Source organism: Esox lucius, chromosome 6 (genome assembly GCF_011004845.1).
Source record: "Esox lucius isolate fEsoLuc1 chromosome 6, fEsoLuc1.pri, whole genome shotgun sequence".
NCBI classification, from domain to species: domain Eukaryota; kingdom Metazoa; phylum Chordata; class Actinopteri; order Esociformes; family Esocidae; genus Esox; species Esox lucius.
In genome coordinates this window covers 7,145,564-7,172,760 of record NC_047574.1, presented here as the reverse complement: position 1 = coordinate 7,172,760, position 27,197 = coordinate 7,145,564, and the positions used below count along the sequence as shown (strand labels likewise).

Sequence of the window (27,197 nt, the reverse complement as noted above, 5' to 3'; positions counted from 1 at the left end):
GTTTTTTCCAGAAGATTCAGAAAAGTCCAGGGCTAGAACTGATCTAAAACCAGATATAAAACCAGAGGGAGTATACCAGGCCAAAGAAGTCCCCCTGGATATTTAAGAGGCCTGCACAAATCTGACGCAGCACACATATCCGACCCAGCACTAAGATCTGACCCAACTGACCCAGCACACACATCTGACCCAGCTGACCCAGCACACACATCCGACCCAGCTGACCCAGCACACACATCTGACCCAGCACGGATATCCGACCCAGCACACACATCCGACCCAGCACACACATCCGACCCAGCACACACATCCGACCCAGCTGACCCAGCACACACATCCGACCCAGCTGACCCAGCACACACATCCGACCCAGCACTAAGATCTGACACAGCTGACCCAGCACACACATCTGACCCAGCATACACATCTGACCCAGCTGACCCAGCATACACATCCGACCCAGCTGACCCAGCACACACATCTGACCCAGCACACACATCCGACCCAGCTGACCCAGCATACACATCCGACCCAGCTGACCCAGCACACACATCCGACCCAGCTGACCCAGCACACACATCTGACCCAGCACACACATCCGACCCAGCTGACCCAGCACACACATCTGACCCAGCACACACATCCGACCCAGCTGACCCAGCACACACATCCGACCCAGCTGACCCAGCTCACACATCCGACCCAGCACTAAGATCTGACACAGCTGACCCAGCACACACATCTGACCCAGCATACACATCTGACCCAGCTGACCCAGCACACACATCTGACCCAGCACTAAGATCTGACCCAGCTGACCCAGCACACACCTCCGACCCAGCTGACCCAGCACACACAACCTTTTATTCCACACAGCACATTCTATTTGTGTACAGCCCACACCCACACCCTCCCTGCTCACCTTTATGCGTCCCAGTTCAAACTGAAAGATGCTGGGGCTGGTGGCCTGAGCAAACACGGCAGGGAACAACTTGGTGCTGGGCTCCACCTGCAAAAGAGAGAGAACACACAGACTTATAGCTATTAATACGCAGAAGCCACGAATCACACCCTACGCCCCGTGTAGCACACTATTTACAATCACGGACCATAGGGCTAGTATCTATGGAATAGTACGCTATTTAGTACACAGCCCCGGTCTGCTGGGGAATAGACCCAGTCCCCTGCCAGGCAGCCAGGTATGAGAGACATTAATCACACCTTATACACAAACCTACAGCAAGATGAAGGTTGGCCTCTTACTCTATCTGTCCGGTAAAAAGAAGTCTGGGCTAAACATAGGACATACTCTTTTAGTTTGCTTGCTTCTTCTTCTCTCCATTTATGACCTAACTGTGAAAACGTCACAAAATGTGATGCACGAGTTTTCAAAGGTCTTTGTCAGAGATTTTCAGTTTTTCTGAACTTTACCTAACACAGGCTCAACTAATACCCTTCAACCAACAAGGAAAACAATACCTGACCAAGATGAGATACCAGACCATCATGAGACACCAGACCTGGCGGTACTGTATGTGCTGAAACATGGACTCCATGACAAGTAGCCGTGTTCTCTACCTGGTAGTATGTGCTGAGTTCCTTGCCGTTGGCGGTGAAGGTTAACAGCCCGTTGGCCGTGTCCACCAGACAACCTATCTCCAGACCATTGTTGTTCCGGCCTTGTCCAGGACTCGTACTCTCCCCAGCCCACACCATGTAGCAGTTACTACGCTTGATGCTATGAAAGCAGATACAGACCACATATGGAAACAGATACAGGCCACAGTTACTACTCCTGATGCTATGGAAACAGATACAGACCACAGTTACTACTCTTGATTCTATGAAAACAGAGTTACAGACCATAGTTACTAAGACAGGTGCCACAGACAAAGAGACAGGCAATATTTCAATACCAGGATGCCCAGGGTCACTGACCTCTCGTGGACTTTGCCCTTCTCGTCTCCCAGGGTTACGGTGACAGTGCGGACCTTGTCCAGGTCAAAGGCGGTGTCGTATTGGTGGAAGTCTGAGGTCACCCAACCAACCCACACACTGCTTGGCTCCTGGCCAGGGAAGATCCGCACTGAGTAATAGTACTGGGGAGAAGAACACACAACCGTAATAAACATCTAATAAACACGCTACTACAGGGCTCAATTCAATTACAATCTCCAGTCAACTGAGTGAAACAATTTATTAGGAATGTCAGTGTAAACAAATTAACATGGACTTCCCAACCCTCGACCAGTGTTTCCCAATCTTGGGAAGCAGGGACTGAGAAACACTGCACTAGAGAATACTCCGTTCTGTGTGAAACAAAACCAGTGAAGAGACATGATGTTCGTACAGTGGATGTCTGCATGAGGTAGTCATAGTCATCCCTGTCATCAGCAAGCACCTCCTCTGACAGGCGTGCTGAAGAGCTACTGGTGTTAAACTCTGGTTTGGTCCTCTTCAGCATGAACCTACAAAGACAGATATCGGGAGGATAAAAGGATGGAGAGCGAGAGAGAGAGAGAGAGAAAGAAAAAAAGAAAAAGAAAGAGAGGAACATAGAGTAACTACAACTGTGATGGAGGGATGCCACCAGGATATTATAACACAGGAACATCTGTATCGTATCTAGTCAGAACCCAAGGAGGATGGGAGCACTGAGGTAATAGACTATAAAAAGGGCCCAGAGTTTTCCCTGGTTGGGTCGGGTCTGTGGAGGTCGGGTCTGTGGGGTCGGGTCTTTGGGGTCGGTTCTGTGGGGTCGGGTCTGTGAGGTCGGGTCTGTGGGGTCGGGTCTGTGGGGTCGGGTCTGTGGCTTCGGATCCATGGGGTCGGGTCCGTGGCGTCGGGTCCGTGGGGTCAGGGAAACCCCCAGGTCCTAACTATAATCTACAAACCTCTGCTTTAACTTGGATGGTTTCTCCTGGGTGTAATCTTTATGGTTGTTGAACTCGTCTCTCTCCTTGTCCACGCTGGAGCCCAACGTGCCGTGGGCTGACTTCATCAACACCTAAAATCCCCAGAAGACACAAGGAGACAGTTAACACAAGGAGACAGCTAACACAAGGATACAGCGAACACAAGGAGACAGTTAACACAAGGAGACAGCTAACACAAGGAGACCGCTAACACAAGGAGACCGTTAACACAAGGAGACCGCTAACACAATGAAAAAGCTAACACAAGGAGACAGTTAACACAAGGAGACAGTACATATACAGAAGAAAATGTCTGTATGCTTGTTTGTCCTTCATGTCAATAGTGGTACGACTAGTAGAGATCAGACTAGTAGAGAACAGACCAGTTGAGATCAGACTAGTAGAGATCAGACTTGTAGAGAACAGACTAGTAGAGCTTATTTTCTATTTTAGCATAATGTATGGGTCATTCATAAAAATCTAAGTTAGATAGATAGATAGATACTTAATAAGCACCTCAAAGTCGGACACTGTCTCAAAGTCTAACAGGTCCTTCTTAGAGGTGAAGGAGAAGTTCCCTCCGCCGGCCGGGAGTGTCCCGCCAGGCGACTTCATCAGGACCTCGTTACACTCGATGGGCATGCTGAGGCGATAAAACGTGATGTCTGGGTTACTGTTCTGGGAGCCAAACGACCTCTGGGTGACCTTTAGACATGGAGCACTCTCCACGGTGCCGTCGATCCTTGTGACCTTTCAGAAAAAGAACAGCAGAGACAATTTGAATCTGACTATGTGATTCAAACCATGTGATTCGGACCATGTAATTCTATGTGATTCAGACTATGTGATTCTGACCATGTAATTCTATATGATTCAGACTATGTGATTCTGACCATGTAATTCTATATGAATCTGACTATGTGATTCAAACCATGTGATTCTGACCATGTAATTATATGTGAATCTGACTATGTGATTCAAACTATGTGATTCTGACCATGTGATTCTATGTGATTCTGACTATGTGATTCTGACCATGTGATTCTGACTATGTGATTCTATGTGATTCTGACTATGTGATGATCCTTAGGCATTCACCTCGATGTGTTCGTGATTCTGCGGCACTGGGATGAACTGCGGCAGCCTCTTGCTGAGCCACATGGTGAGGTCCCGGTTCATATTGACGGCGAAAGGCTCGTAACCCTCCTGCAGGCCACAGATGGTGAAGTACTTGAGCGTGCTCACATCCTTCCCAAAGTTCATCCTCCCCACCTGGCAGACACCCAGGCTGCACACTGGGACGAAGCCTAGAGAGAGAAGAGGGGCGTTGCCGTGATGCTGAAATTGGGTGGTTCCAATCCTGAATGCTGATTGGCTGATAGCTGTGGTATATGAGAAGGGAATATCACTGGTCTGACATCAAAGCACTTTTTAATGCTCTAACTCCATTGGTCACTGGTTTATAATTACAATAAGACATCTCTGGGTTTTGTGTTATACTGCTAATATCACAACTTAGGGCTGTGCCCAGGAACTCTGCGATGCATTGCGCATAAGAACTGTTAATTGTGATATATTGGTCATATACCACAACCCCAGTGCCTTTAGCTCACCATATTATAACACAAGGAGCTTGCACCATAGAAACAAGACTAATCTAACAGAAATGGTCTTTACAATCAATTATAGTTTGTATATTGCTCTACCGCTTTCCTGTCCTAAGACTATCCTTGGAATATGTTCTTATTCCACTCTAACCACTAGGTGGCAGTAACGTCAACATGTTGCATTAATAGCAAGCCCAACATCAAATGAGTGTGCAACAAAGAAGCTAATAATCGTTTGTACTTAAAACATTTCTGTTTGATAATTATTTAATAGCATATAATATGTTGTTCTATTCATTGTGCTGTGGTCAGAGGTCCGGCAGGAAGTCCAGACGCGGTGACAGAGCCTTTGTCCCAAACGCTGCCCCTATGGCCTCTGTAGTGCCCCAAACTACACAGTCAGTAGGATGCAGAGGTATTGGGGACCATCTGTTGTGCTATTAGTCTGAGCAGAGGACCAGTGATCCCTGCAGTGCCATGTCAGCAGGTGGACTCTTATTACAGCTAGCGCTAGTCTGCTTACTGCTAACCCAGCACACACAGACACACACACACACACACAGACACAGACACACACTCTGCTGACTGATGGTACTCCAAAGGTCTCCAACGTTCCTTTCCTCTCTTCAAGCCTCCAACTCTGTTCTCCACCTTTTAGGCTCTATCACTTGGCTAATGGAATACTGCAGCTGCAATCAGCTGTGCATATAGTTTCTCACACTTTAATTTGACTGGACAGCATTAGCCAAGTAAAACGCTCTAGTGACTGTAAGTGTGTAGGATGACGTAACAGAGAGCTAAGATGTGTGTTGGTGAGGATGATGACATGTGTAGGATGACAACACAGACAGCTAAGAGGTGTGTTGGTGAGGATGATGACATGTGTGGGATGACAACACAGACAGTTAAGAGGGGTGTTGGTGAGGATGATGACATGGGTAGGATGACAACACAGACAGTTAAGAGATGTGTTGGTGAGAATGATGACATGGGTAGGATGACAACACAGACAGTTAAGAGATGTGTTGGTGAGGATGATGACATGGGTAGGATGACAACACAGACAGTTAAGAGATGTGTTGGTGAGGATGATGACATGGGTAGGATGACAACACAGACAGTTAAGAGATGTGTTGGTGAGGATGATGACATGGGTAGGATGACAACACAGACAGTTAAGAGGGGTGTTGGTGAGGATGATGACATGGATAGGATGACAACACAGACAGTTAAGAGATGTGTTGGTGAGGATGATGACATGGGTAGGATGACAACACAGACAGTTAAGAGGGGTGTTGGTGAGGATGATGACATGGGTAGGATGACAACACAGACAGTTAAGAGATGTGTTGGTGAGGATGATGACATGGGTAGGATGACAACACAGATAGTTAAGAGATGTGTTGGTGAGGATGATGACATGGATAGGATGACAACACAGACAGTTAAGAGATGTGTTGGTGAGGATGATGACATGGGTAGGATGACAACACAGACAGTTAAGAGATGTGTTGGTGAGGATGATGACATGGGTAGGATGGCAACACAGACAGTTAAGAGATGTGTTGGTGAGAATGATGACATGGGTAGGATGACAACACAGACAGTTAAGAGATGTGTTGGTGAGGATGATGACATGGGTAGGATGACAACACAGACAGTTAAGAGATGTGTTGGTGAGGATGATGACATGGATAGGATGACAACACAGACAGTTAAGAGATGTGTTGGTGAGGATGATGACATGGGTAGGATGACAACACAGACAGTTAAGAGGGGTGTTGGTGAGGATGATGACATGGATAGGATGACAACACAGACAGTTAAGAGATGTGTTGGTGAGGATGATGACATGGGTAGGATGACAACACAGACAGTTAAGAGATGTGTTGGTGAGGATGATGATTCTTTGCGGAAAACAACACGATCTGCACTCCCGGCGTGATTGGCTGTTTAGAGAGTTCTAACATTTTTCTCAAAGACTTTGACCAAATCCACTGATCCACTGGTGGAAAAAATGTTCCTTAGTTAGCCAATAAGAAAACTGTGAGATATTCCTTCCACGACAGGCACTTCTTTCAGGTGCTCAGTCTACCGGCCACGTGCCTCTCACAACACTTCACCAGTGTGTCTTGCACAGCAGAGCACCAACGGTCAAGTTGAGAAATCGTTGTGGGACAGCAGAACTGATACTGTCTGTAGTGATTCTAGCAGATCCGTCATCAATCACACAGGGCATGTAGGGAGTAATCCAGAACAGAGGAGACACGGACCTTCCCAAACCTCAAAGTCCTTAAAGGCCAGTTCGGACCCGGAGTCATCCAGCAGCACCTCTCCATTGTGTGTGAACATCATGGTGTGTTCGTTCAAATCCACCATACAGCCCACCACGTCGCCCGCGCTCCACGACCGCCCAAAGTGCTCGTTGCCCTGATGCCACAGCTGGGCCTGAAAATGAAAAACACAGGCATGAAGATAAACGAACAGAGACATGAACACACACACACACACACACAGACATAAACACACACACACACATATACAGACATGAACAAACACACAGAGACATGAACACACAAACAAATACAGACATAAACACACACACAATAATGAAAAAACACACACACAATCATGAAAAAACACACATGAACACACACACACACAGAGACACAAACACACACACACACACACAGAAAGAGAGCAGAACACATTTCAAATACAATCTTAAATCTCTACACGACATAAAAAAAAACTGAATAAAAAAAATGCCTTCATGAAAAGATCATGATACTTCCAAGACTCAGGGTTTCAGAAAGCACATTCCTCTGCCAACCAGCCAGACTGCCCGTAGTGGGCAGAACAAAGCAGGATCTACCCAGATGGTCCTGCGGTCTGAAGGCCGTGTACCGTAAGCGAGCCTACATCAGTGGGATCTATATGAAGGCCGTCAGATTGGAGAACATGTTGCCGATGTTGAGACAACCTGACTGTTCGCTCCCTCCATCTCCCTCACTCTCGCCCTCTTCTCTCTACGATCTCTCTCTCTCTCTAACCAAAATGAGTCTCCCCAGTTAACCAACCAGTCTATTTCAAGTGGCACACTCTGTTCCATAGGCCTATATGATTCTGGTCCAAATTTAGTGCACTGGATAGGGACTTCGGTGCCATTTGGGACACAGGCAAACGTGTTAGTCACTCAGGACATAATCATCTTCATCACCGGTCCATCCATTAGTAAATTACCAGTCTCAGAAATAAAATTTTTGGAGGAAAAAACATTTGGATAACCATGTAAAATAGGCACGAGTAATTTCTCTGAAGTCTAGGAAGTGAGAATGGCCAAAAGAGCACTTTGAAAGTATACACATAGCTTTAATTCATTTTTAGATACAGATTGATTCTGGTACTGGACAAAAATGCATGCTCCGTTCATAATCGCTATGGACACGTGCATAAAGGTCTGTCACACGGGGAGTTCTTGCAGATTTATTTTGAACATTCCTGACTCACCTTGAAGCCGTCGAAAACGAAGGCGTGTTCATCGGAGCCCAGCTCCTGGTCCGGGAGACAGCTTGGCCGCGCCCAGCCGACCCTCATCTCTCCCGCCGTCACCACCTCAAACTCAAAGTACCATTTCCCTGTGTTCACACTGTACGTCTTCTCAGCGCGGAAGATACGGAACCGCTCAGCTGACATGTTACTGAAGTCCGCTCTGGCAGCTAGAAGAACAGAAAAGTGAAATCTAGTGCAGTTTGTGAAACTTACATTGAGACTTGGCTGGCCTGGAAGTCACCTGCCTGATCTGTCACCCTATCTGACCTTTCACCCCACTTAACCTGTCACCCCACCTGACCCGTCACACAGCCTGACCTGTCACCCTGCCTGAGCCGTCACCCTGCCTGACCTGTTACAAAGGGCAAGAAAGAGAGAGCAGGGGAGAGAGGGTGGGGGGGCTAGAGAGAAGGTGGGGAGGGATAGGTAGCATGGAGATAATAGGAGAGGGACAGCGGAAAGGAGAAGAGCGAGATGGGGGGCTGAGTAGGAAGGACGAGGGAGGATGAAGAGTCATGATAAATGTGGTAGACCTTCAGTGCAAAGTCCTCCTCTTCCGCCACTACATCACAACCAGTGACGAACACACAAGGCTCAAAGAGGAGCGTTGCTCAGCCTCGGTCAACACCATCCAACTGAGTGAATATCCAGACACTTGGTTTAAAACAGGGGCCTGGTAACAATTCTGCTTGGTTCAGAGTGCAGCACATACATATGAATAGAGGTTTTCGTTTGGCTGAAGGAACTCAACATGTTCAATGTGTTCCCTTTGTGACCTTTCCTGTACCGCAGTCCAGTAGGAATACATTCACCGTTAACTCTGCCCTACTGAACACTTAACAACAACACTCAACCATTATTTATTCTAGTCTACTTTTCTCTACTTAATATGTTCAGGGGTAATAGTATCAGAGTTAATAGTATCAGGGGTAATAGTATCAGGGGTAATAGTATCAGAGTTAATAGTATCAGGGGTAATAGTATCAGGGGTAATAGTAACAGGGGTAATAGTATCAGGGGTAATAGTAACAGAGTTAATAGTATCAGGGGTAATAGTATCAGAGTTAATAGTATCAGGGGTAATAGTATCAGAGTTAATAGTATCAGGGGTAATAGTATCAGGGGTAATATTAACAGAGTTAATAGTATCAGGGGTAATAGTATCAGGGGTAATAGTATCAGAGTTAATAGTATCAGGGGTAATAGTATCAGGGGTAATAGTATCAGAGTTAATAGTATCAGGGGTAATAGTATCAGGGGTAATAGTATCAGGGGTAATAGTATCAGGGGTAATAGTATCAGAGTTAATAGTATCATGGGTAATAGTATCAGGGGTAATAGTATCAGAGTTAATAGTATCAGGGGTAATAATATCAGAGTTAATAATATCAGGGGTAATAGTATCAGAGTTAATAGTATCAGAGTTAATAGTATCAGGGGTAATAGTATCAGAGTTAATAGTATCAGAGTTAATAGTATCAGGGGTAATAGTATCAGAGTTAATAGTATCAGAGTTAATAGTATCAGGGGTAATAGTATCAGGGGTAATAGTATCAGAGTTAATAGTATCAGGGGTAATAGTATCAGAGTTAATAGTATCAGGGGTAATAGTATCAGGGGTAATAGTATCAGAGTTAATAGTATCATGGGTAATAGTATCAGGGGTAATAGTATCAGAGTTAATAGTATCAGGGGTAATAATATCAGAGTTAATAATATCAGGGGTAATAGTATCAGAGTTAATAGTATCAGAGTTAATAGTATCAGGGGTAATAGTATCAGAGTTAATAGTATCAGAGTTAATAGTATCAGGGGTAATAGTATCAGGGGTAATAGTATCAGAGTTAATAGTATCAGGGGTAATAGTATCAGAGTTAATAGTATCAGGGGTAATAGTATCAGGGGTAATAGTATCAGAGTTAATAGTATCATGGGTAATAGTATCAGGGGTAATAGTATCAGAGTTAATAGTATCAGGGGTAATAATATCAGAGTTAATAATATCAGGGGTAATAGTATCAGGGGTAATAGTATCAGGGGTAATAGTATCAGGGGTAATAGTATCAGAGTTAATAGTATCAGGGGTAATAGTATCAGGGGTAATAGTATCAGAGTTAATAGTATCAGAGTTAATAGTATCAGGGGTAATAGTATCAGAGTTAATAGTATCAGAGTTAATAGTATCAGGGGTAATAGTATCAGAGTTAATAGTATCAGAGTTAATAGTATCAGGGGTAATAGTATCAGAGTTAATAATATCAGGGGTAATAGTATCAGGGGTAATAGTATCAGGGGTAATAGTATCAGAGTTAATAGTATCAGAGTTAATAGTATCAGGGGTAATAGTATCAGGGGTAATAGTATCAGAGTTAATAGTATCAGAGTTAATAGTATCAGGGGTAATAGTATCAGAGTTAAGAGCATCAGGGGTAATAGTATCAGAGTTAATAGTATCAGAGTTAATAGTATCAGGGGTAATAGTATCAGAGTTAATAATATCAGGGGTAATAGTATCAGGGGTAATAGTATCAGGGGTAATAGTATCAGAGTTAATAGTATCAGAGTTAATAGTATCAGGGGTAATAGTATCAGAGTTAATAGCATCAGGGGTAATAGTATCAGAGTTAATAGTATCAGAGTTAATAGTATCAGGGGTAATAGTATCAGGGGTAATAGTATCAGGGGTAATAGTATCAGGGGTAATAGTATCAGAGTTAATAGTATCAGAGTTAATAGTATCAGAGTTAATAGTATCAGAGTTAATAGTATCAGGGGTAATAGTATCAGAGTTAATAATATCAGGGGTAATAGTATCAGGGGTAATAGTATCAGGGGTAATAGTATCAGGGGTAATAGTATCAGGGGTAATAGTATCAGTTTGCTTGGGTGTGGGTGTGTGTGCATGCGCGTTAGTGTGTGTGTCTGTGTGTGTGCATGCGCGTTAGTGTGTGTGTCTGTGTGTGTGCATGCGCGTTAGTGTGTGTGTCTGTGTGTGTGCATGCGCGTTAGTGTGTGTGTGTGTGTGTGCGTGCGTCCATATGTCTGTGTGGTCTGTACCATGGTCTTGATCGGGAGCCTCCAGGTTGTATCCGTAGCCCAGCAGGGTGCGAACTGCCTCCCTCAAGCTGTCCTTGTTGCTCTTCTTTGTTCTCTCGTCCAGCAGCGCGTACGGGACCAAGCGAGGGTTCCTACGATTCTTCACATCCTTCACAAGGAAGGTGGGGATAGTTAAGACTTCATAAACATGCTAAACAAAATGGACGGCAACTGACAGAACTTCGGCTCATTGAACTCTGGTCATATACACCCGGTCAGGAATAATACGAAGGCCATATTGGGGACATGCAATAATAAAGACATAGTCATTTTAAAACATTCATACTTTCACAGACTGCTTGGAAATTATGTATATGGAGGGCCAACAACTGAATTTTGCATTTGAAAATACAAGATAAATGTTGGGAGAGACAATTGCTTAAGAGGATTTTAAAATTAGAAAGGATGTCTGGTGATTTCTGAATGATGTGCTTTTAATGAAAACAGACGATTGTCAACACATGTTGTGAAATAATAAATATAATGTGGGCAAATGATTATGCGAAATGCAATTATGGAAAACATTCTACATGAAGTATTGCTTTTCATACATCTTTTCAAAATCAAGTGCTATACATGTAACCATTTGATGAATTATTTAATATTTAGGTGTTTGAAAATTGTATGGCGGTAATAATGGGAAAACAGACAAACAATTTTGACAAACAATAAACAATGCAATAAAAAGCCATGAAATCTTTTCAGTCCCTGCCCAGAATCTACACAGACAGGAGAATCATAGTTGAAAAGAGCTACATTTGGCCTATATAGGAAAGCCAATGTCACACAGGCCTTTTCGTTCATTTTAAGCTCAGCTGTGTGTTTCAAGGAAGCAGCAAACTCACAATTCTTGATCATTAGAGATATTTGCCTAAGCCAAAAAATGCACCTTAATGTTTTCCTGGAAACATGTAAATATAACAGAAGTCCTCTTACATTCCAGACCAGATCAAACAATCAAAAACAGATCCCTAATTTACACATACCAACAATGACACGAGAACAACCACTAGCCAGAGTGAGGTAATCTAATGTCCAAGAAAGGATCAATACATAAACTGTTTCAAAGATTTTCAGCTTGTTGTTGGCTGTCACACTTCTACAGCCCGCCTGCCAATGCAAGCTTCCGCCCAACCAGAGCTGCCAACCCTAAAATGGGCAAGAGACAAATTGCCTGGATACCTCACGCCATGCCTACAGATGTTGCCTGGATACCCCAAGCCATGCCTACAGATGTTGCCTGGATACCTCACGCCATGCCTACAGATGTTGCCTGGATACCCCAAGCCATGCCTACAGATGTTGCCCGGATACCCCAAGCCGTGAACATTTTCTCCAATATAACAGTTTGTCAGGAAGATAGGGAAGATGGTTATGACTTACGACAGACCAGAAGTTTTTCCTACTGTAAATTCCCTTTGACAGAAATAGACTCTGTTGTGAGGAGCTGTTGGCTGGGTTTCACTACCAGTAGTTTTCTGAGGCCTTATAACAGCCGTGTCACAACACCCTGCATGAATAACCATGACAACAGCACTTCATACAGCCACCCCTATCCTTTATCCCCTCTATACTACCACACCCCCTTTATCATCCCTCCATCCTACCTCAATCCCTCCTTCATCCATCCACAGTACTACACTGCCTCCTTCATCCACTCATTCTCTCTCTCCCTCCTTCATCCACCCATCCAACCTCCCTCCCTCATCTATCCATCCCTCCATTCAACCTCTCTCTCTCTCCCTCCATCCAATCCCTCTATCCTACCTCTCACTTTCCGTCCTCCATCCATTCATTCATCTATCCTACTCATCCCAGATGGGGCGTGTTGTCTTGCAGACTCCAAAACACATAAGATGAATGGATGAATGGATAGAAGAGGGAGGTAGGATGGAGGGATGATTAGATGGAGGAGGGAGGTAAGATGGAGGGATGATTAGATGAAGGAGGGAGGGAGGATGGAGGGATGACTAGATGGAGGAGGGAGGTAAGATGGAGGGATGATTAGATGGAGGAGGGAGGTAGGATGGAGGAATGACTAGATGAAGGAGGGAGGTATGGTGGAGGGATGATTAGATAGAAGAGGGAGGTAGGATGGAGGGATGATTAGATGGAGGAGGGAGGTAGGATGGAGGGATGATTAGATAGAAGAGGGAGGTAGGATGGAGGGATGATTAGATGGAGGAGGGAGGTAGGATGGAGGGATGATTAGATAGAAGAGGGAGGTAGGATGGAGGGATGATTAGATAGAAGAGGGAGGTAGGATGGAGGGATGATTAGATGGAGGAGGGAGGTAGGATGGAGGCATAATTAGATGGAGGAGGGAGGTAGGATGGAGGGATGACTAGATGGAGGAGGGAGGTAAGACGGAGGGATGATTAGATAGAAGAGGGAGGTAGGATGGAGGGATGATTAGATGGAGGAGGGAGGTAGGATGGAGGGATGATTAGATGGAGGAGGGAGGTAGGATGGAGGGATGATTAGATGGAGGAGGGAGGTAGGATGGAGGGATGATTAGATGGAAGAGGGAGGTAAGACGGAGGGATGATTAGATAGAAGAGGGAGGTAGGATGGAGGGATGATTAGATGGAGGAGGGAGGTAGGATGGAGGGATGATTAGATGGAAGAGGGAGGTAAGACGGAGGGATGATTAGATAGAAGAGGGAGGTAGGATGGAGGCATGATTAGATGGAGGAGGGAGGTAGGATGGAGGGATGATTAGATAGAAGAGGGAGGTAGGATGGAGGGATGATTAGATGGAGGAGGGAGGTAGGATGGAGGGATGATTAGATAGAAGAGGGAGGTAGGATGGAGGGATGATTAGATGGAGGAGGGAGGTAGGATGGAGGGATGATTAGATGGAGGAGGGAGGTAAGATGGAGGCATAATTAGATGGAGGAGGGAGGTAGGATGGAGGGATGACTAGATGGAGGAGGGAGGTAAGACGGAGGGATGATTAGATAGAAGAGGGAGGTAGGATGGAGGGATGATTAGATGGAGGAGGGAGGTAGGATGGAGGGATGATTAGATGGAGGAGGGAGGTAGGATGGAGGGATGATTAGATGGAGGAGGGAGGTAGGATGGAGGGATGATTAGATGGAAGAGGGAGGTAAGACGGAGGGATGATTAGATAGAAGAGGGAGGTAGGATGGAGGGATGATTAGATGGAGGAGGGAGGTAGGATGGAGGGATGATTAGATGGAAGAGGGAGGTAAGACGGAGGGATGATTAGATAGAAGAGGGAGGTAGGATGGAGGCATGATTAGATGGAAGAGGGAGGTAGGACGGAGGGATGATAAGATGGAGGGACCCAGGCAACATCCTGCCATGGCCACTGTAACTCAGATACTGCAGTCTGCTGAAATCCAGGCTACATCCTGATTAGCCAATCAGCATTCAGGATTCAAACCACCCAGTTTTTAGATACACTGTATGGGTAAGGGTGAGGTGATGGTTGTAGTCCATCCACACTATCACCTCCCATCCCACAGAAGTGATGGTTGTAGTCCATCCACACTATCACCTCCCATCCCACAGAGGTGATGGTTGTAGTCCATCCCCACTATCACCTCCCATCCCACAGAGGTGATGGTTGTAGTCCATCCCCACTATCACATCCCATCCCACAGATCCCACAAGGTTGTAGTCGTGGCTCTGCAGTGGTCCATTTCATGATGCAGAGCAGCAGGCCTCATCCATTTTTAATCGAGGCGTTTAAGCTGTTTCAGCACTTGGACAGTGCTCTGCACAACCCCACTCCTGTGTCCTGGCTACACAGACACACACACACACACACACACACACACACAGACGCACGTATGCACACATAAGCAGTCACACACACACCTTTGGGTGACACACCTGCTGGATGCCGTAGGTCCAGCCCTGGCGGATCCGGTCCCTGGCCCACACATTGTGAGCATTCTCTGCCAGCTTGTCCACCATGGCCTCCTGGGAAGAGGCCAGCTTAATGTGGCTGAGGTCCATTGGGGCCGGCTTGTACCCACTAGACAGCTCATATCTGGTGCAGAAGAGGTTCGCAGAACACATCACAATAAAGAAGGGGAAACAGCATGTGAGGGAAAGCTATGTGATGATCTCATTTTAAAATGGTCAATACATGCAGGTCCAAGGCAATCAATTCCGCTAGTGCAAAGAAAACCTATGCAATTGTTTTCAAGATTTAGTTTGGATAGGAATTGTAGGACCAAGCTTTCGCAAAGACATTATGTAATTATGTACTTGTACCTACTTAACATGACAACCCCTAATTGGTCAACGTACACCACACACGTGTCACAAACAGTTCAATATTTACAGATGTTTTAGTGACTTCTATCTCTGTAGGGCACCCAACCTCTGCAAATACACCTACATTTTTAAGAAATATACACCATGGAAATACAAAGAGTGTCTTAGCACGTAAAAGTTATTTCTAAATGTTTGTCAAAGTTATCTTGTTCAGATACAAAAAAATGTATAGATACTTTTTTCAGTTTTTAATTTAACCAATAATTTAACTATGCAAGTCATTGAGAACAAATTCTAATTCACAATGGCAGTCTGATACCAGTTCTTCAAATACACAGTAATTGCAGTTATTGACAACGCTCTTGGTGGAGGTTGACACCTATTAGTGAAGTTTTCAGAGATAACAGACGCAAACCACGTAGAATGAACAACAAGTATTTGCTGTTGTGTACAAAGTGCTGCCTAATGAGTGTATGTCGCAAAGGAACCAGCACAACTTTCAGTCAACGTAAAAAATTACACGGTTCCCTTGAAACCAAGTCTTACAGGTGGACGTCTCCGTGGCTAGTGGTTCGTGAGTTACGTACATCACCACGGCGACAGGAACACAGTGACTCACGTGTCAGATAGCTGGAGATTCATCACCTTCTCCACAGCATGCTCATCGGCAAGACCCACATGACAACCCAAGGCCAGCAGAGTCCTTCAGACCAATCAGAATCAGTAGGTCAAGGTACAGGGAGAGACGGCAACTTCACCGAAATCACTCAGAAGGGCAAAAAAGAGGACTCAGAGTTTAAAATTCCCCTTGTATGATGAAGGTCATTAATCGAAATCCGTTCCGACAAAAGATAATGGTTATGGCTGATGTAATACAGTATCTGTTTGGACATACGGGTGATTCTAAATACTTTCTGCAGTATTTAGGGTTCAGTTGTTATCCAACGAAGGGAGATGAGCGAAATGAGTGACAGGAAGGAAACACAGAATTCAGAATTGCACACCGTTCCAGATCAAGCGGACCAACGTCCTACAGGCCCTGAAATTAAATTAAATCAGACAAATTAAAGAGGAAAACGGACTTACTTGAGAGTCTCCAGAGACATCTGTAGGTTGTAGCTCCTCTCCTGCTCCGGGAGCTTGGAGAACTCCACCAGACACGGGTGCTGACGCTTGTTGTCGTCCCGTACCTGTGATAACAACATGATTCCGGTCCCCTTTAAGTACCTTGACACATACCAGGGATTTGACTTAATGAGGGGGTGCTGCCAGCCACAAAGGTGCAAGTCCTCAAAACAAGATAGAGTAACTGAATGCAGAACACTGGAGAATAGGCAGAATACAGCGGCAAAGCCCGATTTGCAGAGATGATATATCTATACAGTCACAGCGGGATATTAGCTATATTAGTCAGATGATATATGGTCAGAGATAATAAAGCATATCCATGCACTCAGAGGGAGTTATAACTATATCAGACTGGCTGACACGACTGACTGGAGTGTCTTAGTTAAAACAGACCGCCCTGTCTAAACTCACCTCCTGCCGTCTAACTTCTCACCTCAGCCCCCATCTCACCTCACCAGTCTGTTTAATAAGTAGAGCCTTAACCTCAGCCCAGCCCTGTCTGTTTAAGAGGTAGAGCCTTAACCTCGACTCAGCCCTGTCTGTTTAAGAGGTACAGCCTTAACCTCAGCCCAGCCCTGTCTCTTTAAGAGGTAGAGCCTTAACCTCGACTCAGCCCTGTCTGTTTAAGAGGTACAGCCTTAACCTCAGTCCAGCCCTGTCTCTTTAATAGGTGGCGCCTGAATTAGATGGTGACCTTAATTAGCTATAGGAGCTGTCCGTCTGTCAACAGAGCCAGAGTCATGGTGCCAATTCCCCCAGCTCTGTCCCCTGAGGGAAATCGCTTAACTGCCTCTCTGGGCGTCTCTGTGTTCTCGTTCTCGTCTCGTGTTCTCGTTCTCGTCTCGTGTTCTCCTATCATGGTGACGCCAGCTGAAAAACAGCTTAGCAGTAAATGATGGCAGTCCTATAGATTATCTATACTTACAGGGCCAACACTGCTGTGATATTTTAGTAATTACAGTGAACATTCAAAGCTGTGTGTGTGTGTGTGTGTGTGTGTGTGTGTGTGTGTGTGTGTGTGTGTGTGTGTGTGTAGCTCTATGAGCCCGTCTCTACTCACAGCTCCATAGGTCCAGCCCAGGTCTATCTTGTTCATCACCCAGAGTTCGTGAATGTTCTCCGCTAGCTTCTCTCTGATCTTCTCCAGGTGGGGAGGCAGAACGATCTGAGGACAACACACAGAACAGACGCGGAGGTCAGTGAGGACTGTTGGTCACGATGGACCACAGGGGCCAGGGGGTCTTTCTGACCAAGATGATTAACCATGCGTCATGTCAAAGCTAGCCATTTGACCTGAACCCAGGAAAAAGGCCTGAGTACACCAAACCCTACATATTCTTGATGTTATGTATTTCATGTCTTGTAATACTACATTAAGAATACATGATTTGTAATACTACATTAAAAATACATGATTTGTAATACTACATTAGGATTACATTACTTGTAATACTACATTAGGATTAAATGACTTGCAATTTAGTTTTACATGACCTGTGATGACATTTTGCTCACTTATATACATATTTCTGGCTTGGGGTTAATAATTGGATTATAATAGGACTTTAGGAGTTAAGGTTAAATTAAAGGGTTAGAAATTACATAATATTTTATGGAAATTAAAGTGTGTGTTTGTGTGTGGGAGGGTACACTCCTACCTGGCTGGTGTCGACGGGTGTCGGGGTGAAGGCAGCCTGTGACAAGGTGATAATGGGACCCAGTAAGTTCCTGGTGTCACTGTGGTCCTCCTTGTATTCATGGCTGTGTTCCACTCTGAGCTTCTCCCTGGGCAGCACCGCCTCGAAACACGGGGCGTAGCCCGGCGGCGGGAGGAACTTGAACTCTCCATGGCGACCTCCCAACAGGAAACGCACCCTGGGAAGGGAAGAAGAAGAATTGCTACGTTCGCCGCTCTCCCGCAGCCAGGTCGTACATCAAAAACGAAACCATTTATTGCTGTAGGCAGCAAAGTTACGTATACATTTCTTTGGAGCTGGCCGTCAGGTCACAGGTACACATAGTCACGCTGTCTTCACAGCACAATAACTGTTAGAGATGATGAATATCTCACCGGCAAACATTCAGCTCCGCCGGGCAAACAGGCAGACGCGAATGATCGGGGGAAATAATTTGTCATAACACAATTACTCCGTAGTTGTGTTACGACTGCAGTAGTAGCGGCTTAATGTCTTACAATCGACCTGATAACATTTCCCTACTCTGACGGTGGATTTAAAGGTTCTGAAAGGACACCCCGCGGCCCGATGGAACTTCAGCATCGGACGGCTGTGGTGCACTGAAGCAGAGATAACGTAATTACAACATCGCCAGAGACCATCAGGATGAATGGAAGTGTATATCCTGCCGTGTGAGGGTTATAGATCTAGTTCATAGAACGGAGGGTCAGTTGGTAAGTGTGTCTGTATGTCCAGATCATTTGGACAGGCTAAAGTTTTCCACTTCCTGTTTTTCTAATACTCTGCATGCACAAGCTTAAATCTAAAAACCTCATACAGCTATTTGGAATACTACTTTGGTCAGAGTAGATAATGAAGCCTAAGAAGCATGACGACCTGTAGACATTGTAATGATCCGCGTCACACGTCATTATTTTAATCACTTACAATCTGAAAAGGTGATCAGTTATCTGATTTAAATGCACATATTGTAGGGCACTATTGAGATCCAAAGAAATTTGACTTTACATTTGATTGACTTATTACTGTCGGGAAAGTATTCTGGGACAGGATTTGTGTGTATTTTTTTACTTTTCACTTACATCCAGTGAAGCTAACGATAGTTGTTGGGCTGGGAAATCGACCTAAAATGAATATCGAGGAAAGGGAGGAGATGAGAAATGTAGGGATGTTACCAGCGGTCAGCCAAACTGAAAGTGAGGAGAAAGAGGAGCTGAGTCGTGCCAAGCAGGATGAAAAAGAAAGAGATCTCAGGTAGCTCAGGAAGTGAAAATGACTTTAGTGAGGATAGATAACTTGAGGTAGCAGGTGTGGGGAAAGACTGCCAAGTTCACTATTCACACCGATAATGACAGAGATCATTCTGACACTGTGGGAGTAAGATTTCTTTCAGAAAGTGGATCTTTGTTGGCCTGCTTGATCCAAATGAGGAAAAAAACGAGTTGGGAACTTGGCGAAACACTGCCGGTCCTGTTGAGACCTGACGCTGCTTAGTCGATACCCAACAACATTGAATTAGAATAGCGATCTGCTACGGTGTGTTGGAAACCAAGCCGATGGTCATGCTGCAGCAGTGTCTCCTGGGAGATGTCAGATGCAAAGAAATGCTAGGGGGCTTGAGACTTATCAGTTGAATGATCTCATGTGAGATAAATGGCGAGAACCTGACAAGATAATACCAGGTACAGTCAATAAACTTAGCAAACTAACGACTGTAGCAACGGAAATATGATAGCATGATAGCCTAAATTCACAAATAAAAAAACGTCATTTCTACTAGAATGCGTTTTGCTGATATTGTTGTTTGTTGGAAACGTTGGTTTTGTGGTCTTTTTGGGCCGGATTAGGCATCCCGTCTGCCTGTCCCTGTATCAGGAATGAGTGTGCATTCTAGAACTCACTTCCAACCAATCAGAAACAACAACAAATACATGTATCCAAAAAGTAGAAAGCCAACTTCCAGCCTTCGCCTGTCACCTTTAGTCCAGAGTATTTGCATTCTGTAGATTTTAGCATATGGCTCCTAGGAGCCCAGGTTACAGATCAAAATGACACTGGATGAAAGCCAATGATTAACCGTCTAGATACGTTTTGTTGACTGATTGATATGTTGATAACTCACTTGACCCCGGCAGAGAAGCTGGCTACAGGAAAGAAGAGTCCATCAGAGTTGAAGTTCTCGAACATGCCCTGGACAGGCTGACCATTGATACGGAACGAGATACTGGGAGCGCCGAGATCCAGGCAACAGCTGACAACATCATCCACACGCAGTAAATGCTGATTGGGCGAGCTCACCGTCCTGGCAATGCAGCCTGCGATGGGATGCACCGAAAGAGAGAGGATGGGGGGGTGAGGAGGTATGAAAGGAAAAGAGGAGGAAAAAGACAGAATGGGGGGAAGAAGGAAGGGTAGAGAAGAGACCACATTCTCAAAACCAACACACACACATTAACACTGATTAACACTGACATAGTTGACCAAGATACACGCACTAACCCACAGATTTACACAGACAGAGTTGACACACACACACACGCACTAACACATAGATTTACAAAGACAGAGTTGACACACACACACTAACACACAGATTTACACTGACAGAGTTGACACACACACACTAACACACAGATTTACACTGACAGAGTTGACACACACACACTAACACACAGATTTACACTGACAGTTGACACACCCACTAACACATATATTTACACTGACAGAGTTTACACACGACACTAACACACACATTTATACTGACAGTTGACACACTAACACATAGATTTTCACAGACACAGTTGTCTTTAAAACCAATGATTCCAGTGAATATCAAAGGAAATCAATGCCAGTGAGATATAAAACATTACGATCCCTCTGAAGATGTAGCATGTGTGTGTCTGTCAGTGAATGTGCGTGTGTTCGTCTGTGTGCGTACGTGTCAATGTGTGGGCAACTGTTTTTCCGTGTGATTTGCTGGCACTGCAGGAAAACACAGAGTTAAGTGTAATTAACACCAGGAAGAGTGCCAAGGTTTGGAGGATTCAAAAAGCTTTGACCTCAAACATTCTCCCATGTCTCAAATGGTTCAGCCCAGAACCGACAACCAGACACACTGAAGGTCAGAAGGTCGACACTTCCAAACGCACATTCAAGTCAGGGAAACACCCCGTTCTGTGGCATCTCCAGCACAGTTTCAATCATCAGGACTCAGCGGGAGCATCTCCACTTCGTCTGCGTCAGCATGACTTTCGCACCCAGTTTCCGGCCCCCTCACTAACGCAAGCTCTCTGCCAGGTCCTCGCCTCCGCACCCACCAGCCACCCACTCAGCCCGCGGCCCGCCTACGTCACACGCCGGTTTGAAGCGATGGAACGATGGGGGGGGGGGGGGGGGGGGGGGGGGAGGAGATGAGGGTCTGCAGAAGGACGCAGGAGAGCTGGGAGAGTGCCGTGTGAACAGACAGGGGGCCCCAGCTGACGGCCAATGTGCTTTACAGTCTGGGACAGACAGGCCTGAAGACACGCAGAACCTTTTCATCAAGCCTGATTAAACACCAGATCTCATTCATTACCCAAAACACACACGGGAGAGCAGCAAAGACCATCCATCAGGAATAGGCCAATATGATTAAACAGAAGTGAATAATGAGGTATGGGCACACTCTACTAAGACATCACCATCTTCTGACGTGCTGAATCCCATCCATTATGGCCCAAAGGCGCCCAGAGAGCACCATAGAGGTCCCTAAATGGGCTCTCGTATGGGTACCTAGGGCTAAAAGAGAGAAAGTGGCTAATTCAAATCATGTTCGCCCTGCAGAGGCTGAGGAAGGACTTAAGACTGTGGTCTTCTACACTCTGTACCCCACCCTAATTCCCACCTTAAACCCCATCTTATACCCCATCCTGTACCCCACTTTATCACCACACTTTCTAATTAAAATAAACCCAGGCGTCAGCACGGAAGCAAAGGAACCACGGGAGACTGGACCAAAGACCCAAGCTCGGTGACAAATAATTTTGTGCTGCCTCTCCAAAGGTGACAACAAAACACAAAGCGATCTGGGCACCAGTCTGACAGGGCCTGACCTTACCTGACCAGAGGTGCAGGCCGTCGAAGCCGTAGGAGTAGAGGTCATCCCCGACCCCGTTGCCCCCCCAGCCCTCTCCTCCACCAGGGTAGGGCTGGTAGCCGTCCGTGGTGGCCCAGCCCACTCTCAGGTGTGTGGCCTCGGCTGTTACGAACGGCACCACCTGGTCCACGATCAGCTCGTAGTACCACTTCCTGTACTGGGCGGAGCCTTCGCTCACCCCCAGGAAGATGTTGGGCCTCATGCTGGAGAGTTAAGGCAGTGGGTCAAAGAAAGTTACACAACGTTGAATAGCTCCTCAGGGAGAGGAGAAGAGTGGAGAAGAGACGGGAGGGGAGTAGAGGAGAGGGGAATGTGAATAAAGGACAGGAGAGGCATGAGTGGAGCGGGGAGAGGAGGAACAGAGAGGAGAGGGGAAGTGAGTAAAGAACAGGAGGGATGAGAGGGGAGTAGTGGGGGAGTGAGTAAAGGACAGTAAAGGACAGGAGAGGGATGAGAGGAGCAGGATGAGAGGAGTGGGGATGAGAGGAGTGGGGATGAGAGGAGAGGGATGAGAGGAGCGGGATGAGAGGAGAGGGATGAGAGGAGCGGGATGGCAGGAAAGATGAGAGGAGAATAGGGGAGATCCGGGACGAGCAAAGTGTGGGAGAGGATGACGTGAATGAGGCAATATAGAAAAGATCTGATGAAAGAGTGACGATTGCCTGAGCAGGGCTGCACTGTGGTACCTGCTGACATGGTTGACAAGGCGTGTCTGGAGCAGCAGATCCCGGCCGGGCAGGAGGTTGTCACAGATCAGGTGCTGATTGGACCGTACCGCCACGCCGTGACACAAGCACAGAGAACACAGCACATCCAGAACCTGCATGGTAAACAAACAGATGAGTTAACTTACATCATCATGTTTACCCTGATGGTCATGTTCAAACACAGACCACAGTGCATGAATAAAGGCGTGGCTTTTCAAATTTTAAAAGGCGATACTATAGTAAAATGGAAGGGACCAGGTTTCCATTTATAGCCAGACTCAGTAAGTTTAAAATGAACTACGTAAATTTGTTTATTAATTATTTGTTTATTAGGGACAAGGAACAAATCTTTGAACCACTGTGGTCACAGCTACCGGATAGAGTAAAACAGCTTCTGTCATTAAGCAGCAGTCAAAATGACAGAAAAATGTTCAGGTAATTAGCAACTGCAAACAAATTGACAGCAAGACAACGAGAGAGAAAAAACTGCTTTCTTGTTTTCAACGTCACAGTTGCTCAAAGAAGAAAAATATGGAACAGACTCTTCCCTTCATAGATTTGCCTGTCTGACCTTACTGACTGGGCAAGAAGGGCTATGTCTGTGGTTGTGGCCAAGAAATGACTGACTACTCTGACAGAACAAGAGGACCTGCCAGAAAGACAACTGCCTCAGCAGAACATCACCAATTTGCGCTTGTCCAGAGAAGCCAATGTTAAGAAAAGGGCATATGACACCACGCCTGCATTTAGAAAAAGGCAGAGAGTAGTTTGATGAGATGAGAAATAAAGTATTTGGCCTGAATGAAAAGTGCCATCTGACAAAACCAGACAAAGCCAATCACCCAGCTAATGCCATCTCAACTGTAAAGCATGGTGGTGGCAGAATCATGCTATGGGAATGCTTTTCAGTAGAAGGAACTTGGAGAGGTGACAAAAGACCTTTATCAATAAAAAGAGAAAAGTACAGGCAAATATTTGATATGGATCTCCTTTAAAGCCCCAAACATTTACATTTCCAACAAAACAATACTCCAAACATACAGTCATAGAAATAGTGGAATGGCTTCAAAACAAATATGTGAATGTCCTTGAGTAGCCAATCAAAGCCCCACAGTGAATTCCACAAAAAATCTGTGGAATATCTTGTTAGAGCTTAACAATCACCTAGATGTACTTCATGTCCAAATTCACATGTCTCTGGTATAAGCTGGTTCTTTGTTTCAGCCCAGACTTGTGCAGGTTGGGCCTGTGTAGTAAAGAATTTACATGAATCAGGCCTGGGTTTGGGCTTAAGCTCACTGGGCTTGGGTTGGACCGGGCTCAAATGTTTAGGCCCATTGAGAACTCTTGAAGAAAATCTGCAGTGTGTCCTTAATGTGTCAACCCACCTTTATGCAAACAACTGATAGAAAGGCCCATTTTAGCTGACTTTAATGCACTTTGGTAATGCAATAAAATGCAGACAAAGTAACTGCTTTGAGAGGGCACAGTAGCTGGTATGAAGTGGTTTGATATGTAGGTGGACTACTCCACTAACCTTGTGGTTGCGTCCATGCTTGTCCAACAAGGAGATGATGGACTTGATGTGTCCTTCCTTGATGATATTCAGGGCTTCAGGACTTTCAACAAGGACACAGTGAAGCACCTCCAAGATACCTGAATACCAAAGCCAGAGTTACAAACCAGACCAAACAAACAGTATCACAGTTATAAAGCCAGATAAACACAGTAGAACTCAGAAAAAGCCTGTTACAACCCTGTTACAACTCTCTTAAAGCCCTATTACATCGTCACAGCCCTGTTACAACTCTATTATGACGCTGTTACACTGTTACAACCCTCTAGTTACTCTCCTGTTAGTTCCCAGTAAACCAAAAGTTAATGATTGGCAGGTAGCAGAGCAGTTGAGTATCTGACCACTAAACAAAATCCCAGAAATCCCAAAATCCCAGAGCTCGCAAGGTATATAAATAGGTGCTTGAGCAATCAAGCTAATAGTTTTTATAAAGCCCTTTTCACAAAGTGCTTAAAGAGATACACAGCCTAAAACAGCAAGCAACATAAAGAATATGATGCACAGTGACTAGGAAAAACCTAGTTAACCATATTTGCTCCCAGGTTGTTGTGGTAAATAAAAATGTATTGTTGTGTTTTCCCACAATATACAGTGGGGAGAACAAGTTTCACTTTCTCTTCATCTCATAAAAAATTATATATATACAGTGGGGAGGACTAGTATTTGTAACATTGCCGATTTTGCAGGTTTTCCTACTTACAAAGCATGTAGAAGTCTGTAATTGTTATCATAGGTACACTTCAACTGTGAGAGACGGAATCTAAAACAAAAATCTAGAAAATCACATTGTATGATTTTTAAGTAATTAATTTGCATTTTATTGCATGACATAAGTATTTAATCACCTACCAACCAGTAAGAATTCCGTCTCTCACAGACATTTTAGTTTTTCTTTAAGAAGCCCTCCTGTTCTCCACTCATTACCTGTATTAACTGCACCTGTTTGAACTCGTTACCTATATAAAAGAGACCTGTCCACACACTCAATCAAACAGACTCCAACCTCTCCACAATGGCCAAGACCAGAGAGCTGTGTAAGGACATCAGGGATAAAATTGTAGACCTGGACAATGCTGGGATGGGCTACAGGACAATAGGCAAGCAGCTTGGTGAGAAGGCAACAACTGTTGGCGCAATTATTAGTAAACGGAAGAAGTTCAAGATGACGGTCAATCTCCCTCTGTCTGGGGCTCCATGCAAGATCTCACCTCGTGGGGCATCAATGATCATGAGGAAGAGAGCTGGGACCACAGTCTCAAAGAAAACCATTAGTAACACACTACGCCGTCATGGATTAAATAGAGCTTTATGGTCTAAACTCCACACACCCCAAGAACACCATCCCAACCGTGAAGCATGGAGGTGGAAATATCATTCTTTGGGGATGCTTTTTCTGCAAAGGGGACAGGATGACTGCACCATATTGAGGGGAGGATGGATGGGGCCATGTATCGTGAGATCTTGGCCAACAACCTCCTTCCCTCAGTAAGAGCATTGAAGATGGGTCGTGGCTGGGTCTTCCAGCATGACAACGACCCGAAACACACAGCCAGGGCAACAAAGGAGTGGCTCAGTAAGAAGAACTCAAGGTCCTGGAGTGGCCTAGCCAGTCTCCAGACTTGAACCCAATAGAAAATCTTTGGAGGGAGCTGAAAGTCCGTATTGCCCAGCGACAGCCCCGAAACCTGAAGGATCTGGAGAAGGTCTGTATGGAGGAGTGGGCCAAAATCCCTACTGCAGTGTGTGCAAACCTGGTCAAGAACTACAGGAAACGTATGATCTCTGTAATTGCAAACAAAGGTTTCTTTACCAAATACTAAGTTCTGCTTTTCTGATGTATCATGAAAAGCATGCTTTTCTGGATTTTTGTTTTAGATTCCGTCTCTCACAATTGAAGTGTACCTATGATAAAAATTACAGACTTCTAGATGCTTTGTAAGTGGGAAAACCTGAAAAATCGGCAGGGTATCAAATACTTGTTCTCTTCACTGTATATATACACACACAGTTTGGCTTATGTGTTCTATATCTGGGGAAATATAGTACATTTAAAATAATAATAATGTTTAAGTGAATAGCAGGGATAAAAAAATTGACAGCAGCCTGAAACCCAGTTTAGTTCTCATGGGTAGAGTGAAAAACCTCACAGGACAGTGGTTAACCTAATACACAACATTCAGTATTGCTCACACACAAACTAAACCTAGTCAGACATGAATACATGATGGGTTCTCTATCTCCATCCTTCTCACTTTCTCTCACTCCCTCTCCCTCTCCCCCTCTCTCTCCCTCTCCCCCTCTCTCTCCCTCTCCCTCTCCCTCTCCCCCCATTAATTCTCCAGTAGCAATGCAAAGATGTTGATGCTGGATGTAAAGCACCACTTTGTAAACAGTGGAAACAATGAAGAAAATCTCCATGACCCTTGTCAGAAGTAGAGAACTATAGGGGATAGGGGATCAATTTGGACACCATCTTGTGACTCTCCCGCACACATTACACCAGCGTTTTCCCTAACCTACAGTACCATGATGT

At 45.2% G+C, this 27,197-nt stretch overlaps 1 protein-coding gene across 12 annotated transcripts in view; it reads right to left on the bottom strand.

Annotated features, from left to right (window-relative positions):
• The window catches only part of ryr2a (ryanodine receptor 2a (cardiac)), a 185,757-nt gene that overhangs the window by 66,079 nt on the left and 92,481 nt on the right, over positions 1-27,197 (bottom strand). For 8 of the 12 annotated variants that reach the window (XM_034292566.1, XM_034292569.1, XM_034292567.1 and 5 more), the window contains 19 exons: positions 24,626-24,744; positions 23,068-23,201; positions 22,343-22,584; positions 20,369-20,561; positions 18,208-18,424; positions 17,610-17,714; positions 16,508-16,611; positions 16,041-16,124; positions 15,032-15,191; positions 11,132-11,279; positions 8,033-8,241; positions 6,796-6,970; positions 4,014-4,222; positions 3,432-3,665; positions 2,895-3,007; positions 2,351-2,468; positions 1,939-2,099; positions 1,579-1,738; positions 923-1,009 (listed from right to left, as the gene is read on the bottom strand). In XM_034292566.1, coding sequence (XP_034148457.1) covers positions 923-1,009; positions 1,579-1,738; positions 1,939-2,099; positions 2,351-2,468; positions 2,895-3,007; positions 3,432-3,665; positions 4,014-4,222; positions 6,796-6,970; positions 8,033-8,241; positions 11,132-11,279; positions 15,032-15,191; positions 16,041-16,124; positions 16,508-16,611; positions 17,610-17,714; positions 18,208-18,424; positions 20,369-20,561; positions 22,343-22,584; positions 23,068-23,201; positions 24,626-24,744 — 2,972 coding nt within the window. Of the gene's footprint in view, positions 1-922; positions 1,010-1,578; positions 1,739-1,938; positions 2,100-2,350; positions 2,469-2,894; positions 3,008-3,431; positions 3,666-4,013; positions 4,223-6,795; positions 6,971-8,032; positions 8,242-11,131; positions 11,280-15,016; positions 15,192-16,040; positions 16,125-16,507; positions 16,612-17,609; positions 17,715-18,207; positions 18,425-20,368; positions 20,562-22,342; positions 22,585-23,067; positions 23,202-24,625; positions 24,745-27,197 lie in introns of all 12 variants that reach the window. The other 4 variants (XM_034292561.1, XM_034292564.1, XM_034292565.1 and 1 more) reach the window with 1 other exon arrangement.